This window comes from Schistocerca piceifrons, chromosome 1 (genome assembly GCF_021461385.2).
Source record: "Schistocerca piceifrons isolate TAMUIC-IGC-003096 chromosome 1, iqSchPice1.1, whole genome shotgun sequence".
Taxonomy (NCBI): Eukaryota; Metazoa; Arthropoda; class Insecta; order Orthoptera; family Acrididae; genus Schistocerca; species Schistocerca piceifrons.
The window spans coordinates 1124274046-1124291759 of NC_060138.1; the positions used below are offsets into that span (position 1 = coordinate 1124274046).

At 36.8% G+C, this 17714-nt stretch overlaps 1 protein-coding gene across 1 annotated transcript in view; it reads right to left on the reverse strand.

Moving 5' to 3' along the window:
* Nucleotides 1–1395: 1395 nt before the first annotated feature.
* LOC124778951 (lambda-crystallin) overlaps nt 1396–17714 on the reverse strand; it is a 36130-nt gene continuing 19811 nt past the window's right edge. The window contains exons 5-6 of the mRNA XM_047253677.1: nt 8001–8143; nt 1396–1677 (exon numbers count right to left, since the gene is read on the reverse strand). Of these exons, the coding sequence (XP_047109633.1) occupies nt 1460–1677; nt 8001–8143 (361 nt within the window). The 3' untranslated portion in view covers nt 1396–1459. The remainder of the gene's footprint in view (nt 1678–8000; nt 8144–17714) is intronic.

A 17714-nucleotide genomic window follows, 5' to 3' on the forward strand; every position in this document is an offset into this window, starting at 1 on the left:
GCAAAATTCCCAGATCCCGAAAAATTCCCGGTTTTCGCCCGGATACAAAAATTCCCAGGGAGTATACACTCTGCACTATGGCTCCGACATCGGTAATGGACTTAGTGCTTGTAAATTGTACTAATTAATTAGGTAACTATGTACCAGAACCCAATCACTACAATGGTGCAGTGATAGGGCGGGGGGGGGGGGGGGGGGGGTGAAGAAAACACTTAACATCAGCCTTCCCTTGGTGTTTCCAAAGAATTTGTCTCATCTTTCCAGATAATGTGACAAAATGGAATAAACACAATGGCTTCATCCTCCTGAGGTCCTCGTCTGTTTCTGCCAGTTGCACAGTCAGTGGAGGACATTGGGGCCTCTGAATTTGCCACTGTGTAGCCATTCTTCTGAAAACCATCCTCATGTGTTCATCTTCTTGGTTGAGACCTCACTGTTGGACAGGAGGTGCAAGTCCTATGTAAAAATGTTTTGAGCTCCCTGTTCCTCTGTGCTAGGTGGTGATAGCAGTCAATGTGCAAGTATAACTGTGTGTGTGTTCTTACAGTATACACTGTGGTCCAATGTGCTGCCTTCTCTTATTTTAACATGACATGCAGAAAAGGGTGCACTCCATGTTCACATGGACTTCCATGGCAATATTGATTTCTGGGGTATCGAACTGAGATGTACGAGGAAATCATTCTGCTTCATTCTTCCAAGTGGCCATATGACAGAGGTTACCTCCTTACAAACACCTGGGAACCTGCACTTAGTTTTATTAAGAAGAGGAAGGAGATATCCCACAATGAACTCGCTTCAGGGACAGGTGGAGCAGCAACAGTGGATATGCCACCAGAAGGGGTGTGAACCTCTGACAGAGCAATGTGTCAGTGGGAGGAGGAGGAGGAGGAGGAGGAGGAGGAGGGGAGTGGAGGAGGAGGGGAGGAGATGAGGCATGCTTGCCACCACCTCGGCGGAGACTGCATACAGAGTACTGGGCCAAAGGGAGGGGGGAAGGGGGGGGGGGGGGGGAAGGAGGAGATATAGGCCCTGAGCCAGCTCCAAGGCAATCACTTCCTGACTGCTCCACTTGTATAAAACACACACACACACACACACACACACACACACACACACACACACACACACACACACACTCAGAGAGAGACTCCCAATGGGCAGGTGTACGACCTGCCCAATTTCTGCATTGGTCTTTACTCATTTTCCTACTGGAGAAAGACATATGTACCAACCATTAGTGTTGTAATGGTTCGTTCTCTCTCTCTCTCTCTCTCTCTCTCTCTCTCTCTCTCTCTCTCTGTGTGCGTGCGTGTGTGTGTGTGTGTGTGTGTGTGTGTGTGTGTGTGTGTGTGGTGGGGTGGCAGAGGCATACAATGAACAGAAGGAAAAATGTTTTGGAACTGGCAAAATATAGTTCATATAGTTAATTATTTACATATTATTGCACATTGTTGTTTCATTCAGTATTAGACATTTTCTTCTTCAGAGTAGAGAGATGTGTGAGGCACAAGTCACGCCATGCCCTTCGTTCTGGAAGTTTCTCTAGAGGAGTCATCTCACACAGTTGTTTATGAAGTTCTTTCACCACTGGACCTTCAAATTTTGGTGTGGGTCCCATTGTCATGGACACATCATATATTGTCTGACCATACCTATCACAGTAATTTTCCATACCTGAAACAGGAACAAGATTTTAAACTTTGTTGTTCATTTAGCTTAAGAATTTATGCTCCTTGCTTTCAAAGTATATATACATTATACTTAGAATAAATGACATTGCATCCGATTCAAATAAAGAATGTAGCCGTAAGGTTGCCTATGGTTTCCCCATCTTACTGAAAAATGTAATTCAGCCTTAAAAGAAAAAAAAAAAAAGTTTCGTAACAAAGCAAGATATTGTTAAACAGACCAGTGGGATATCACACAAAACATAATTGACTTCGGCTGAACTGGGTGGATGTGGGGTCTGTAGGACACAAATTCTAACACTGTGTTTTACATGGAAAGTCACTTCATCACTTAACACGATGCACTGTGTGAAAGTGCTGTCACTGCCAACAGCACTCTGTAGCTAGTCAGAAAGTGCCACAAATTTGCATTTCTCGTCATGACTTAGAGCCTGTAACAGCTATAGCTTGTAACAGCTTCATAACCAATCAATGTCTCAAAACAGGCTACATTCTTGTTGTACATATCTGTAACCCCCGATTGGCATGATAAGTTTATTTTGTTGGGCTATGTTGGAAAGCGGTCTGAATTTGTGTGTGTGACATTTCTTTAGATACAAACTACTGAGACCATCTGCAAATGTTTCATGCATTTGGAGGGTCAATTTGATACCTCAATCTGAAACATCTTTGCACTGTAATCACGGAATTACACTCCATCTGTTGAGAGGCCAGACAAACGTGTGGTTCCTGAAGAGGGGCAGCAGCCTTTTCAGTAGTTGCAGGAGCAACAGTCTGGATGATTGACTGATCTGGCCTTGTAACACTAACCAAAACGGCCTTGCTGTTGTGGTACTGCGAACGGCTGAAAGCAAGGGGAAACTACAGCCGTAGTTTTTCCCGAGGGCATGCAGCTTTACTGTATGGTTAAATGATGATGGCGTCCTCTTGGGTGAGGTAAAATAGTCCCCCATTCGCATCTCCGGGCGGGGACTACTCAAGAGGACGTCGTTATCAGGAGAAAGAAAAATGGCATTCTACGGATCGGAGCATGGAATATCAGATCCCTTCATCGGGCAGGTAGGTTAGAAAATTTAAAAAGAGAAATGGATAGGTTAAAGTTAGATATAGTGGGAATTAATGAACTTCAGTGGCAGGAGGAACAAGACTTCTGGTCAGGTGAATACAGGGTTATAAATACAAAATCAAATAGGGGTAATGCAGGAGTAGGCTTAATAATGAATAAAAAAAATAGGAGTGCAGGTAAGCTACTACAAACAGCATAGTGAACGTATTATAGTGGCTAAGATAGACACGAAGCCCATGCCTACTACAGTAGTACAAGTTTATATGCCAACTAGCTCTGCAGATGATGAAGAAATTGATGAAATGTATGACGAGATAAAAGAAATTATTCAGGTAGTGAAGGGAGACGAAAATTTAATACTCATGGGTGACTGGAATTCGACAGTAGGAAAAGGGAGAGAAGAAAACATAGTAGGTGAATATGGATTGGGGCTAAGAAATGAAAGAGGAAGCCGTCTGGTAGAATTTTGCACAGAGCATAACTTAATCATAGCTAACACTTGGTTTAAGAATCATGAAAGAAGATTGTATACCTGGAAGAATCCTGGAGATGCTAAAAGGTATCAGATAGATTACATAATGGTAAGACAGAGATTTAGGAACCAGGTTTTAAATTGTAAGACATTTCCAGAGGCAGATGTGGACTCTGACCACAGTCAATTGGTTATGAACTGTTGATTAAAACTGAAGAAATTGCGAAAAGGTGGGAATTTAAGGAGATGGGACCTGGATAAACTGACTAAACCAGAGGTTGTACAGAGTTTCAGGGACAGCATAAGGGAACAATTGACAGGAATGGGGGAAAGAAATACAGTAGAAGACGAATGGGTAGCTCTGAGGGATGAAGTAGTGAAGGCAGCAGAGGATCAAGTAGGTAAAAAGACGAGGGCTAGTAGAAATCCTTGGGTAACAGAAGAAATATTCAATTTAACTGATGAAAGGAGAACATATAAAAACGCAGTGACTGAAGCAGGCAAAAAGGAATACAAACGTCTCAAAAATGAGATCAACAGGAAGTGCAAAATGGCTAAGCAGGCATAGCTAGAGGACAAATGTAAGGATGTAGAGGCTTATCTCACTAGGGGTAAGATAGATACAGCCTACAGGAAAATTAAAGAGACCTTTGGAGAAAAGAGAGCCACTTGTATGAATATCAAGAGCTCAGATGGAAACCCAGTTCTAAGCAAAGAAGGGAAAGCAGAAAGGTGGAAGGAGTATATAGAGGGTCTATACAAGGGCAATGTACTTGAGGACAATATTATGGAAATGGAAGAGGATGTAGATGAAGATGAAATGGGAGATACGATACTGCGTGAAGAGTTTGACAGAGCACTGAAAGACCTGAGTCGAAACAAGGCCCTGGGAGTAGACAACATTCCATTAGAACTACTGACGGCCTTGGGAGAGCCAGTCCTGACAAAACTCCACCATCTGGTGAGCAAGTTGTATGAGGCAGGCGAAATACCCTCAGACTTCAAGAAGAATATAATAATTCCAATCCCAAAGAAAGCAGGTGTTGACAGATGCGAAAATTACGGAACTATCAGTTTAATAAGTCACAGCTGCAAAATACTAACGCGAATTATTTACAGACGAATGGAAAAACTGGTAGAAGCTGACCTCAGGGAAGATCAGTTTGGATTCTGTAGAAATGTTTGAACACGTGAGGCAATACTGACCCTATAACTTATCTTAGAAGAAAGATTAAGGAAAGGCAAACCTACGTTTCTAGCATTTGTAGACTCAGAGAAAGCTTTTTACAATGTTGACTGGAATACTCTCTTTCAAATTCTAAAGGTGGCAGGGGTAAAATCCAGGGATCGAAAGGCTATTTACAATTTGTACAGAAACCAGATGGCAGTTATAAGAGTCAAGGAGCATGAAAGGGAAGCAGTGGTTGGGAAGGGAGTGAGACAGGGTTGTACCCTCTCCCCGATGTTATTCAATCTGTATATTGAGCAAACAGTACAGGAAACAAAAGAAAAATTTGGAGCAGGTATTAAAATCCATGGAGAAGAAATAAAAACTTTGAGGTTTGCCGAAGACATTGTAATTCCGTCAGAGGGAGCAAAGGACTTGGAAGAGCAGTTGAATGGAATGGAAAGTGTCTTGAAAGGAGGATATAAGATGAACATCAACAAAAGTAAAACAAGGATAATGGAATGTAGTTGAATTAAGTCGGGTGATGCTGAGGGAATTAGATTAGGAAATGAGACACTTAAAGTAGTAAAGGAGTTTTGCTATCTGGGGAGCAAAATAACTGATGATGGTCAAAGTAGAGAGGATGTAAAATGTAGACTGGCAATGGCAAGGAAATCGTTTCTGAAGAAGAGAAATTTGTTAACATCGAGTATAGATTTAAGTGTCAGGAATTCGTTTCTGAAAGTATTTGTAGGGAGTGTAGCCATGTATGGAAGTTAAACATGGACAATAAATAGTTTGGACAAGAAGAGAATAGAAGCTTTCGAAATGTGGTGCTACAGAAAAATGTTGAAGATTAGGTGGGTAGATCACGTAACTAATGAGGAGGTATTGAATAGGATTGGGGAGAAGAGAAGTTTGTGGCACAACTTGACTAGCAGAAGGGATCGGTTGGTAGGACATGTCCTGAGGCATTAAGGAATCACCAATTTAGTATTGGAGGGCAGAGTGGAGGGTAAAAATTGTAGAGGGAGACCAAGAAATGAATACACTAAGCAGATTCAGAAGGATGTAGGTTGCATTAGGTACTGGGAGATGAAGGAGCTTGCACAGGATAGATTAGCATGGAGAGCTGCATCAAACCAGTTTCAGGACTGAAGACCACAACAACAACAACAACAACAACAACAACAATACTTTGCAATATGTAAATTATTTCTGAAACACCCTGCATTTCATTCTCGTCACCATGTACTGTTAAAGGCACTTAATGTCTCCAAAAAAATTAGTACATACTCAAAACCTTGCAAACTTGGTATGTTGCACGTGGGGACAGTTAATGACCTACCAGGCACTTCAACCACACACACCTTATTGAAGCAGATAAGCAAATTAACTTTTGTGGAATATCATTATGAAGGGACAAGACAAGACTAGTATTGTGGGGCAGTCCCCAAGCTTCTGGGACTGAATAATTCAGTTGAATGTTTATACAGGGGTTAGGAAAACCCAATAAACAGGAATGGAAATTTCAATTTCGGCAAGGCTTGGGATCCAACATTCTGTTATTTCACTAACCATTTGATCTTGCAAGGATGAAATGGAAATGAAATGGCTCTGAGCACTACGGGACCTAACTACTGTGGTCATCAGTCCCCTAGAACGTAGAACTACTTAAACCTAACTAACCTAAGGACATCACACACATCCATGCCCGAGGCAGGATTCGAACCTGCGACCGTAGCGGTCAGGCGGTTCCAGACTGTAGCGGCAAGGATGAAATCACACACAGAACATATGCTGTAATGAACACTGCAAAACAAAATGCTCAACGGACAGAGAGAGTGCCAGGTAGTAAACTATTTTGAAGTAGTTACACTTTGGCAACAATTCTTCACAGTGCCTATTGAGTGCAAACAGTAAGCATACCAGTATGTAAGACCTTCACTTACAGCACTTAAAGATGGCTGAATCACTCGTCAAAACACTGCCCAAAAATAGAATCTCCAATGTAGTTATTACCTTAGCAATCCTATGTAAAGGATAGTTGCTACTCACTTATAACTCTCAGAATATATTAAGAAACATAGCTGGGCAGAATTTATTCAAACAATACAGATAAAAATTATTATTTAGTCTTGAATGACAAAAATATCTGATCAAACAAATATCCATTTACATCAATTAAAACATTAGACATTTTTGAATAGAAGGCAATACAAAAAAAGGTAAAGTTCAAAACATTTATTGCTCAGATACTTAGTTTTATACATGATAAATGTCCTTTTAGGTACTGTTATAAAAATTTTGAGAACTAGCTGTTCCCTGGACAGTTTACTTTATTTTGCAAACTGTTATTATTATTATTATTACTATTATTTTTATTGTTGTTGTTGACAACTACATGATATCTTCATTATTTTCAGTCCTAATGATAACAAGCAGTAATATTTAAAAATCACTGATCAACTTGAGTTCAGTCAGTTATGAAAAGCAAATTTCATCTACAAATAAATTGCTTAGCATCCAAATAAAGATAAAATACATCATTCTTAACTGTTAAGGATGCAAGAGTCTTATCTTCATTCAAATGAATATGACAATAAATAATAACTGGAGAGGAGATTATCAGCGACACTTCAGACACAAACAACATTTGTACGATGGCATACAAAAGAATCACCTGAAAAGAATTTGGCTACTAACAGTCAAACGAGCAAACTTGCCTTTCTCAGCACCTGTATTACTAAAACGTTATCCCAGAATCTGGTACCAGTCGCAGTGTAGGGGCAACAAAACTTCAATTTTCCATATTTCCCATAATTGACTGACTTTAAAAATTTTAAATGCTGTTATAATCTACACATTAAGAGGAATAACCTTATATTAAAAGCTTAGCAAAATAAGACAAGTATTACAGGTAGAAACTGTGTGTTTGTCTTGAGGCAATGTAGCTTATGGCATCCAAATACATGGATTTTATATATTCAGTATTTGAGAATGAGAGAACTTAGCGACTTCAGGTAAGCTTTAGACATAATTTCCAACCTTTCACAACTTCCCTCACTGACACCTTCAACAAAATTATTAAAGGAAAAAGTTTAATACTTATTATATTTTCACTGTTCATGCAGTCAGACTTTAGCATCAGGCATGACCTTTTAATTTTCTACTTCTTTAATAACCTTTTGTTATTTCTTTACTACTAACTCTCTTCATAACACACTTCGCAAACGGTACCTGCATAATTATATCATTGGATGCCACATATTTCAGGAGATACGTCATACATTTAGATGTGTGAAAAACTAGCTCTTCCTTAAAATGGAGTGGAAATTACCCACACTGTATTCATCCAGTCTTTCCTAATGAGATAATTCAGCAGCTTCCAACAGATATTAAGCATAATTTCAAATCTTTCCTAAACCTTTTCTCAGTTACATGCTTAAAGGCAAATACTTAACATATTAAGTCATTTGCAAAGAAATTAGACATTTGAAGCCATTTTATACAAAACAGTTCAAATCTTTAAATAATCAGCGGTGTACTGGTGTATTGCTAACTGGCATGTTGTAAGCGTATAATGACAAACTGAATACATACCTTCGGCATTTAAATGAGCAGTTTCAAGAGGACCCAAGAAAGCATAACGCATTCCTAGACCCTCTGACATCACCTTATCAATGTCACTAACATTTAAAACTCCATCAGCAACCAAGCGGAGCACTTCATTCAATATGCAGTACCTGCAGAAAAGTAATACAATTTTAAACATGTATCATACAGTTTTATGGAAAAAAGGAGAAGAAGAAGACATCCACATAACAGATAGATTCGACATTAAACTGCAAGTTTTGAATTTTATTCAGTACAGAATTCAGTGTTATCTAACTTTTCACGTCGAGCAATTATTTCTCAGGACATGGAACAAGATGGCGGCGATTGAGAAGTTTAGAGAATTTGTGCCTCCAGTTATTTCGAATTTTCAAATGTTATCCGGCATCAATAGCAAGAAGATGATCAACAAAAGTGCTCCGCAAAGTTTCAAGTCTAGTGCCACGCAAAAAACCTGCAGTGAAAAATCATCCAAATCAAAATGTAAGTGTGTAACATGTGAAGTCCATCCTGACAAAGCAAAACTAGTTGAAACTATTAATTCGTTGCAAGAAATTGTGCGCAGATCCTCAGCAGAAAACAGAGTGTTAGCTGATAGACTCAAATGTCTTGAAAATGATCATGGAAAACTAAAAACCGCCGAGCAGGGCGTAAGTGAATTTGACAGAAATAAAGTGTGCACATTAACCGATGATTCCGTCGCCATTTCAAGTTTTCCAACACATTCTGGGTGTACCGGTAACGCAAACCATAGCGCAATCATTTCGTCGTCTTTAGTAATAAATTCTCCTGCCGTGCTCCAAAAAACGGTAGGCCTATCTACAAAAGATCAAATCGTGCACCATCTGAAAGAAAAGCTTGTTATTAAGCAAAATGTGGAACCTACACAACAGAGTCCGTGTAAAATAAAGTGTGCAGATATCGTAAATAGTGTTTCTTCTTCAGTAATCGCTCAAAAAAACAAATTCGATATCCTACTACAAAATGATGGTAATTGTGAAAAACAAACTTCTGCTGCTTACAATAAATTTGCTCCCAAGACCGCAAAGTTAACACAGGTTCATAGTTATCAAAAAAGGTTACCGAATGTGCAAAAACAGAATATATCTACACAGCAAAAACACGTTTCAAAACCTTCTAGCCCCAAAACTGTGATAAACAAAAAAATTTGTGTGCTTGGTGACAGTCATGGACGTGGAATTTCAGCACTATTTAAAGATAAATGTAATTTAATGGTAACAGGTTTTGTGAAGCCAGGAGTGCAGTTTTGTGAGGTAAATAAACTAACAAACTCTACTGATGTAGCTCACTTAAGTAATTGTGATTTTGTCGTGCTTCTAGGTGGTTCAAACGATATATATAGGAATGAAACAAAAGGGTTTGCAAAAGAAATGAAGGAATGCTTAAACAACCTATTACATACAAATGTACTTGTTGTTAACATTCCTCATCGTTACGATTTGCCTTCCTGGTCCCGTGTCAACCAAGAAATTTACATTGCAAACAAACTGATATCAGAAATATGTTCTACATTTCATAACGTAGAGATATTTGATACATACAATTTAGGAAGAAGATTTCATACAGCTCATGGACTACATTTAAATATGTTAGGAAAAGACCAAATAGTAGAAAAACTCCGAAATCATATCCTGAAGAAATCGGCCCCAAGTATCAAGATCGCCAAACAACCACAAATTACAAAATGGTTTAGGCCAAAAACAGAAGCTTTGATGGAAGCAGAACTGTGTCAACCGCTCAAAACCATCTCTGCTACTGAAAATTGCGTGCAAGAAGCCACACACAAAAATAAAATCTCGGCCAATTTTTTAGGGCAAGTGCTGTGTCAGAAATACCTTTAGAAAAGAAATTAATTAAACCCTTAACTGAAAAGTCACAAAGTCCATCATTTCTTGTATTACACCATAATGTCCAGTCATTCAGAAATAAGATTCAAATGCTGGAAGTGTTACTTCAGTCTCAAATAAATCCAGATGTAATATGTATTACCGAACACTGGCTGTCTAAAGAAGAAATTCAGTCAACCTCTATTCCAAGGTACTCATTAACAAGCTTTAATTGTAGGAATTTCTCCACACATGGCGGTACTGCTATATTTGTAAAGGACCAGATAAAATTCAGTGAGGTAGGCCTAAATGAACAGATTGCATTATCTGAAGATAAGGAATTTGAGCTTTCTATGGTTAAGCTGCCTGAACTAAACTATATAATTATAAATGTATACAGAGCACCAAGTAGTAATATTCCAAATTTTATGACCAAATTAGAAGTTCTGCTGAATAGTGTCAGCTCATTAAATATGAGAATAATACTTTGTGGCGATTTTAACATTGATTTATCAAAAAACAGTAATGCTAAACTTGATTTGTTAAACATGACCAAATCCTTTAATATGATCCCCACAATACACTCTCCAACAAGATCAACAGAGCATACTGATTCAATAATTGATCAAATCTTCATAACTGATACTGGTTACAAATTCACTGGAGAAGTACTGAGCATCGCATACAGTGACCATGATGCTCAGCTACTGAGCGTTGACATGGAAAATAGTACAATCAGCCCCAAAAAAGTATTTCAAAGAAGAAACTTTTCAGATGGCAATATTAGGATTTTTAACTTCCTATTAGCTAAGAAAAATTGGGACAGTGTTTACATGCGAACAACTGTTGATAATATGTTCTTAAGCTTCCATAAGACCTTCCTTTATTACTTTAATACAGCATTTCCTTTTGAAACAAAAACTTCAAGCAATCAAAATAGAAAGTCGTGGGTAACAAAAGGAATCAAAATTTCTAGTGAGAAACAGATTTCTCCAATATTGCTCCAAAAAATACATAGTCACTGAAGAATTTTCTGACTATTGTAAAGCCTACAAGAAAACTTATCTTAGAGTGATTAGACAGGCAAAACTTTTATGGAATGACAATTTCATAAGAAACTCTTCAAACAAAATGAAAGCTATGTGTAAAGTTATTAAAAAAGAAACTTGTAGTTCAACACCTAAAAAGGGAAACATTTCTCTAACACTTAATGACTAAGGTCACAGATCCATAACAGTTGTAAACAAGTTCAATTAATATTTCACCTCACTAGCAGAAGATCTCATTCAGGCAAACTGCAAGGTATCGTTCTTCAATTCCACCAATACGTCAAACAGCACTAATGTTTGTTTATGAAACAAACCCTGATGAAATTAGGAACATAATAAAATTGTTACCCAATAAAATCTCTAGTGGCTATGATGAAGTACCTGACCTCACATTAAAGGTGTGTGCTCCCCATATAGTAAAGCCATTATCAACCATCTACAACCAATCATTAAAAACTGGCATTTTTCCAGATGCTCTCAAAATAGCTAAAGTCTCACCATTACTAAAGGAAGGTTCCCCTGATTTAGTATCCAATTATAGACCATTATCCATATTAAGCATCTTTTCAAAAATCCTGGAAAAACTTTTTTATGACAGGCTTACTAATTTCATAAAAAAACCACGCACCAATCAGCATTCAACAACATGGTTTTAGTAAATCTTTATCCACCCAGACAGCAATTTTTGAACTGTTGGACCACATACTGAAATCAATTGACCAACATAATATAGCTGCAGGTATCTTCTTAGATCTCTCTAAAGCCTTTGACGTCCTAGATCATAAAATACTGCTTGCTAAATTGGAAAGAAGAGGAATAAGAGGTGTGGCTCACAACTGGTTATGCTCTTACCTACAAAACCGCAGACAGAAGGTATCACTTCAATACGATATTAATGTACAGAATAAAATAAATAACACAGTTTTCCTCTCGGAGGAAAGAACAATAAGATATGGTGTTCCCCAGGGTTCTGTTCTAGGGCCATTACTTTTCGTCATTTACATAGATGATCTTGTTGAACGTATGAGCCCACAAAAAACTATCCTGTTTGCTGATGATACAAGCATAGTGTCGACTGGATCTAGCCCTGAATCCCTTCAGACAATATCTGATAACTCTATGAAAAAACTTTCTGAGTGGTTTAACAAAAATGGCCTAATTGTTAATAGTGGGAAAACTGTATGTATCAACTTCCATCTAATTCCTACATCCAATCAAAACACTATCCAAGTAAAGTTAAATAATGATAAAACTGAAAATGTAAATGCAACAAAATTTTCGGGTCTATGGGTCCAACAAAATTTAAAATGGGACACACATATAAACAACTTATCAAAGAAACTCTCATCATTGTGCTATGGACTAAGAATACTAAAATCTACTACAAGTAAATCCACACTAATGCAAGCATACCATGCGTAGTTCCACTCATTGCTACGCTAAGGAATCATCTTTTGGGGAAATTCAACTCACAGCACAAATATATTTAAACTGCAAAAAAAGAGCACTGAGGATAATCTGTGGCCTCAAAAAGCTGGAATCCTGTAAATGTCAATTTATAAAACTTAATGTTCTAAGCATCCCATCCCTATTCATTCAAGAAACAATCCTATTCACCAGGGAATACCTCTCAAGAACAGGCAAATTAATCCAAAACAATGATATACACGCTCATTATACCAGAGGGCAATCTAATATCCATCAAACTTTTTCAAGGACATCATCATACCAAAAATATATAACTCATCTGGGTGTCGTATTACACAATAAAATTCCAGAACAAATAAAAACTGCTCCATTCAGTACAAGAATTCCTGGAAATGAAAAATTATAAAGTTCCTTTGTAAAATACTGTGATTAGAGTAAAACATTCTGTAGGCAAAATAATAACCTAATTTCTACTATACACAACTATGTTTCAGTTTCACTTCCCAAAATTTTTTAACTCGCTTTTTGAATGTACAAGTACACATTCTATTAGTATTAAAACTTAATTGTCTGTGAAATCTCAATGTTAATTTCATGTTTAATGTAGTTTTTAAATGGCATTGTCCTTCTGTTGTGTTTCCAGTTGACATTTTCACTATTCTGTAATCTCAGTGATTATTTGTGTAAATTTAAAGTAGCACTACATTGCCTACATGTTTCTTAGTTCCCCATGTAAATTGTTTGTATTCTCTGTATGTGAAGTTACTATATTCATCAATGAACAATTTTGTGTACATTTTTTTAAATGGCAGTCCATTGCCTATTTTTTTCTTCTCCAAACTACATATTTGTTAAGAAAAATGACTTGTCCTATATCATGTGTACTTTGTACAATATGTGATCCACAGGATAAATAAATAAATAAAAATACAAAAGTTACAACTGCTTTTCCTAATGTCAAAATTTGTAAAGTGACACTTATAGCGACATTCCCTGCTTTCTTTATTTCTTCGTTTGTCGATGTACTGCGTTGCTACACTGGCTGAAAAGTGGGTTGTGGAAGTACAACACTGACTACTTTACATGATGTAGCCGACAGGTGCAAATTTGCGTTTTACATTTCTTTACTTTCACTTTCCTTATTATGCTGTCTGTCAGACAAAAAGAAGAAGTTGTTAATCTGTGGTGATTTCAATGCAAATCTTCTAAGCAATTCTGATAGGAAAAGTGAATTAGAAATGTTATTAATGACATAACTTATAGCTCAAGACAGTAGCACTAATAGATTATGTATTTGCATGGCAAGAGGATGTAAGCTTTCCCTGTGATAAATGGATAATCAGATCATGATGCACAATTTATTAACTTACTAAACCTAGCAGGGTGTACTGTTCAGAAATCATTAAGTGAAAGTGTAAGGTTGCTCAACCCGGTATCTACAGAATACTTCAGAGAAAGTTTAAAAAATGTTACTTGTGGAGATGTATATAATGATAAATGCAAAATATTTCTTGATAAATTTATATCCCTTGTGAACATTGTTGCCCAAAAGAATTACTAAAAGTAACACCAAACACATTTCAAAGAAACCTTGGTTTCTACAGGTATTACAAGTTTCTTCAGAAAGAAAAAGAAAACTACGAGACAGCAGTAATTAGTAAAGACTCGGAAGTAATTTTACACTTTAAAAATTATTGTAACATACAGGGAGAAGTTGTCAGAAAATCAAGAAATACATACATCAGAGTTGAAATTAACAACTCGGCAACAAAATCAAATCAATACAGAATGTTGTAAGAAGGGAGACAGGAATAGTAACACTAGGGTTGGTAGTATTACTATTAAATTATTAGTGTAGGTGAAAAAATTGGTAAGAATAGTTCAAAAGAAAAAGCCAAGCAGTACATGCAAAAGTCAGTTTTGAGAAATCCTAGTCAGATTAATTTTCACCTTAGAACCTCTTGTGAAATGAGGAAAATCATTAAATCTTTGAAAAATAAATGGTTTGTTGGAGGAGATGACATCTCTAACAAGATATTAAAACAATGTGGAGCAGTTACAGCTGATATTCTGAGTCACATATGTAATCCATCATTAACTCAAGGTATTTTCCGGGACAGGTTAAAACATGCTGTTGTCAAGGCTCTCTACAAAGAACAGGAAACCACAGATGTCAATAATTATCGACCAGTATCCTTGCTTACAGCATTTTCAAAAATTGTCAAAAAAGTAATGTACTCAAGTGTGGTTAGACATCTCAGCAGTAATGGGATACTTAGTAAATCACAGTTCGGATTTCAAAATTGCTTTTCCACTGAGACAGCAATATAAAATTTCACTGCCCACATTAAAAAGTAAAATGTCACCTATACGAATTTTCTATGACTTATCCAAAGCATTTGATTGTTTGAACCATAACATTATGTTCCAGAAATTACAATTCTATGGTATAAATGGAACAGCATACGAGTGGTTTAAGTCATACATATATAAGTGGCAGTCTTAACAGTTTCTTCTCTCAATTCCTAGGAAAATAAGCATCTGTGGACTCCACATATGACGATTAAAATGCTCAATTTTCAATTATCTATTGATACAATCAGTTCTGATTTGATAGCATTTCATTTCATGAAGTTTAGGATTGGTTTCTCAAAGCCAGAGGGGTGTCGAGTAAAAATATCCAGGAGTCTTTCATTTTAGGTTGTAAACAAGTGACCTGCCAAATATGAGCCAAATCATTTGGCTGTGTCTGAGGCCTATCACTTATCAGTAACACACTTACACTTATTATCAAAAGTATGATTGTATGAGGTATCAAGCAAAATTTGGGAATCAACTGGCAATTTCATAGTAGACAGGACACAGTGTGTTATCTTGGATGGAGAGTCATCTAAAGATGAAGTAACTTTGGGTGTACCAGGGAAGTGTGCTGGGACCATGGCTGCTTGTGTTGTACATTGACCTTGCAGACAATGTTTATATTAACCCCAGACCTTACACAGATAATGCAGCTCTGCTTATAATAAAGTATACAGGCTGAAAAAAACTGCACAAATATTCAATCAGATCTTGATAAGGTTTCAAAATGGTGTAAAGACTGGCAATGTACATTAAATGTTAAGAAATGTGAAGTTGTATACTTAAAAAAAAAAAACGACTGCAATATCAATGAGAGAGAGAGAGAGAGAGAGAGAGAGAGAGAGAGAGAGAGAGTTGTAATCAGTCGAGTCATGAAGATACCTGTATGTAACAATTTGTAGGGATACAAAATGTAACATTCATATAAGCTCAATCATAGAAAAGCAGGTTGCAGGCTGCACCTTATTGCTAGAGTATTATGGATATCCAATCGGTCTACAAATGAGATAGCTTAGAAAATGCTCACATGACCAATACTACCCTAGAATATTACTCAAGTGCGTGGGACCAGTACCAAACAGAACTACCAGGGCACCCTGAAAATATGCAGAGAAGTGCAGCACAAATGGTCACAGATTTGTTTCATCGATGGAAGTGTGTCTCAGAGTTGCTAAAAGACCTGAACTGGCAGTCGCTTGAAGATAGATGCTAATTATCCCAGGAAAGTGTAATTAGAAAGTTTCTAGAATCAGCTTTAAATGGTCACTCCATACAGTGAAATGGGAAGATGCCCTAATAGCTGGTACAATGGAAAGTACACTGCCAAGTGGTTTGCAGATAACTGATCTAGATTAAGAAAACCATTTTGGATTCCTGTGGCAGACAGAAACAGTCGAGATGTGTATTTTATTAATATACCAATCAACTGCCTGCATTTCAATCTTTTTTGACTGACCTCTTACATACAAGGTGACTCACAAAGATATGCAAGTATTTTAATATGTTATTCCACAAGTAAAACTAAAGAAAAAAGTTCATATAAAATAAGGTCCACAAACGTTTAGTTATGGAGATACGGCTAACAAAAGATTTTACCTGGAATTTAGTAACTTTGCTAATATGAAGCCATCACAAATCTGTACGAGGTTAAAATAAAGCACGATTTCCATTTATTTTGTTGTTATTGGTCTGGTGAATCTAATATAAGATGTCCCAGACATGTATCTCAGTAGCTTTCCAGAACATCCCAAGAAGCAAAGATTATTATACAAGAAAATTTGTTTACTTTCCATTAAGAATGTAGAAACATTTATGTAATTGTTGGCAATTGTTAGCGAGTTCTGTCACTCGTTTTCTAACCTTGAAACGAGTTAGTTTTCTGTATTGTTCAGTGAAAGAACATAATAACAACAGTGAATTTAAGTGAAACCAGATAGTAACTGTTGTGGTATGTAGATTATTTATGAAATAGAGATGCCTTTCAAATTTACAACAGAGGAATACGTCGATATGGTGTTTATTTGTGCCAAATGTGATGGTAATGCTATGGCTGCAGTTAACAAATATCGTGTACATTATCCAACTCTGAGGATTCTGAATATTCTGGGAGACAGGTTATCTACCTAACCGAAACAAGCAAAAACATCTGTTCCTACATGTGCAGCTAAATTCATTGAACTCTGTGAAGACATTTTCGAACATTTATTGTAAATATATTGTGAAATTGTATGTACACTACAAAACTTCTGTAACACTGAACTTTGTTTTTTCTGGTTTAACATGAATTAACATGTGTAATGGTATTAATAAAAGCGGATTATCTGACACATTCATACAGTTTCAGATAATGTTGTTACCATCATTTTTCCAAAATTCAATCATCTACCATTTCTGTTGAAAACTTTGTGCATTGGTATGGAATTTAAAAAACAAATTGGGCAAAGTATTTAATAATATAAAAATTTTATAAAATTACTTCTTTGCTTCTCTGGATGTTCTGGGAAACTATGGCAGATAAAAGTCTGGGACATGTTTTATTAGATTCACCAGATCAATAACAAAATAAATGGAAATTGTGCTTTACTTTAACCTCTTACAGTTATGCAATGGCTTCATATTGGCGAAGTTTCTAAATTTCAGGCAAAAAATCTTATTAGCCATAACTCCGTAACTAAGACCTATGTTTATATGAACTTTTTTCTTTAGTTTTACTAGTAGAATAACATATTACAAAATTTGCATACCTTCGTGAATCACCCTGTATTTAAGAGGGAAAGCTCTAGCTTCACGGTTCACACTGAGCAAGGTTGTGCAGTGGCTAGCACACTGGATTCACCTTCAGGAGAATGACTGTTTCAAACCTATTTCTGGCCATCCTGATTTAGGTTTTTGCTATGATTTCCTAAACTGCTTCAGGCAAATGCCAGAATGGTTCCTTTGAAAGGGTACAGCTGACTTCCTTCCCCATCCTTCCCTAATCCGATGAGACCAACGACTTCTCTGTTTGGTCCCCTTCCCCA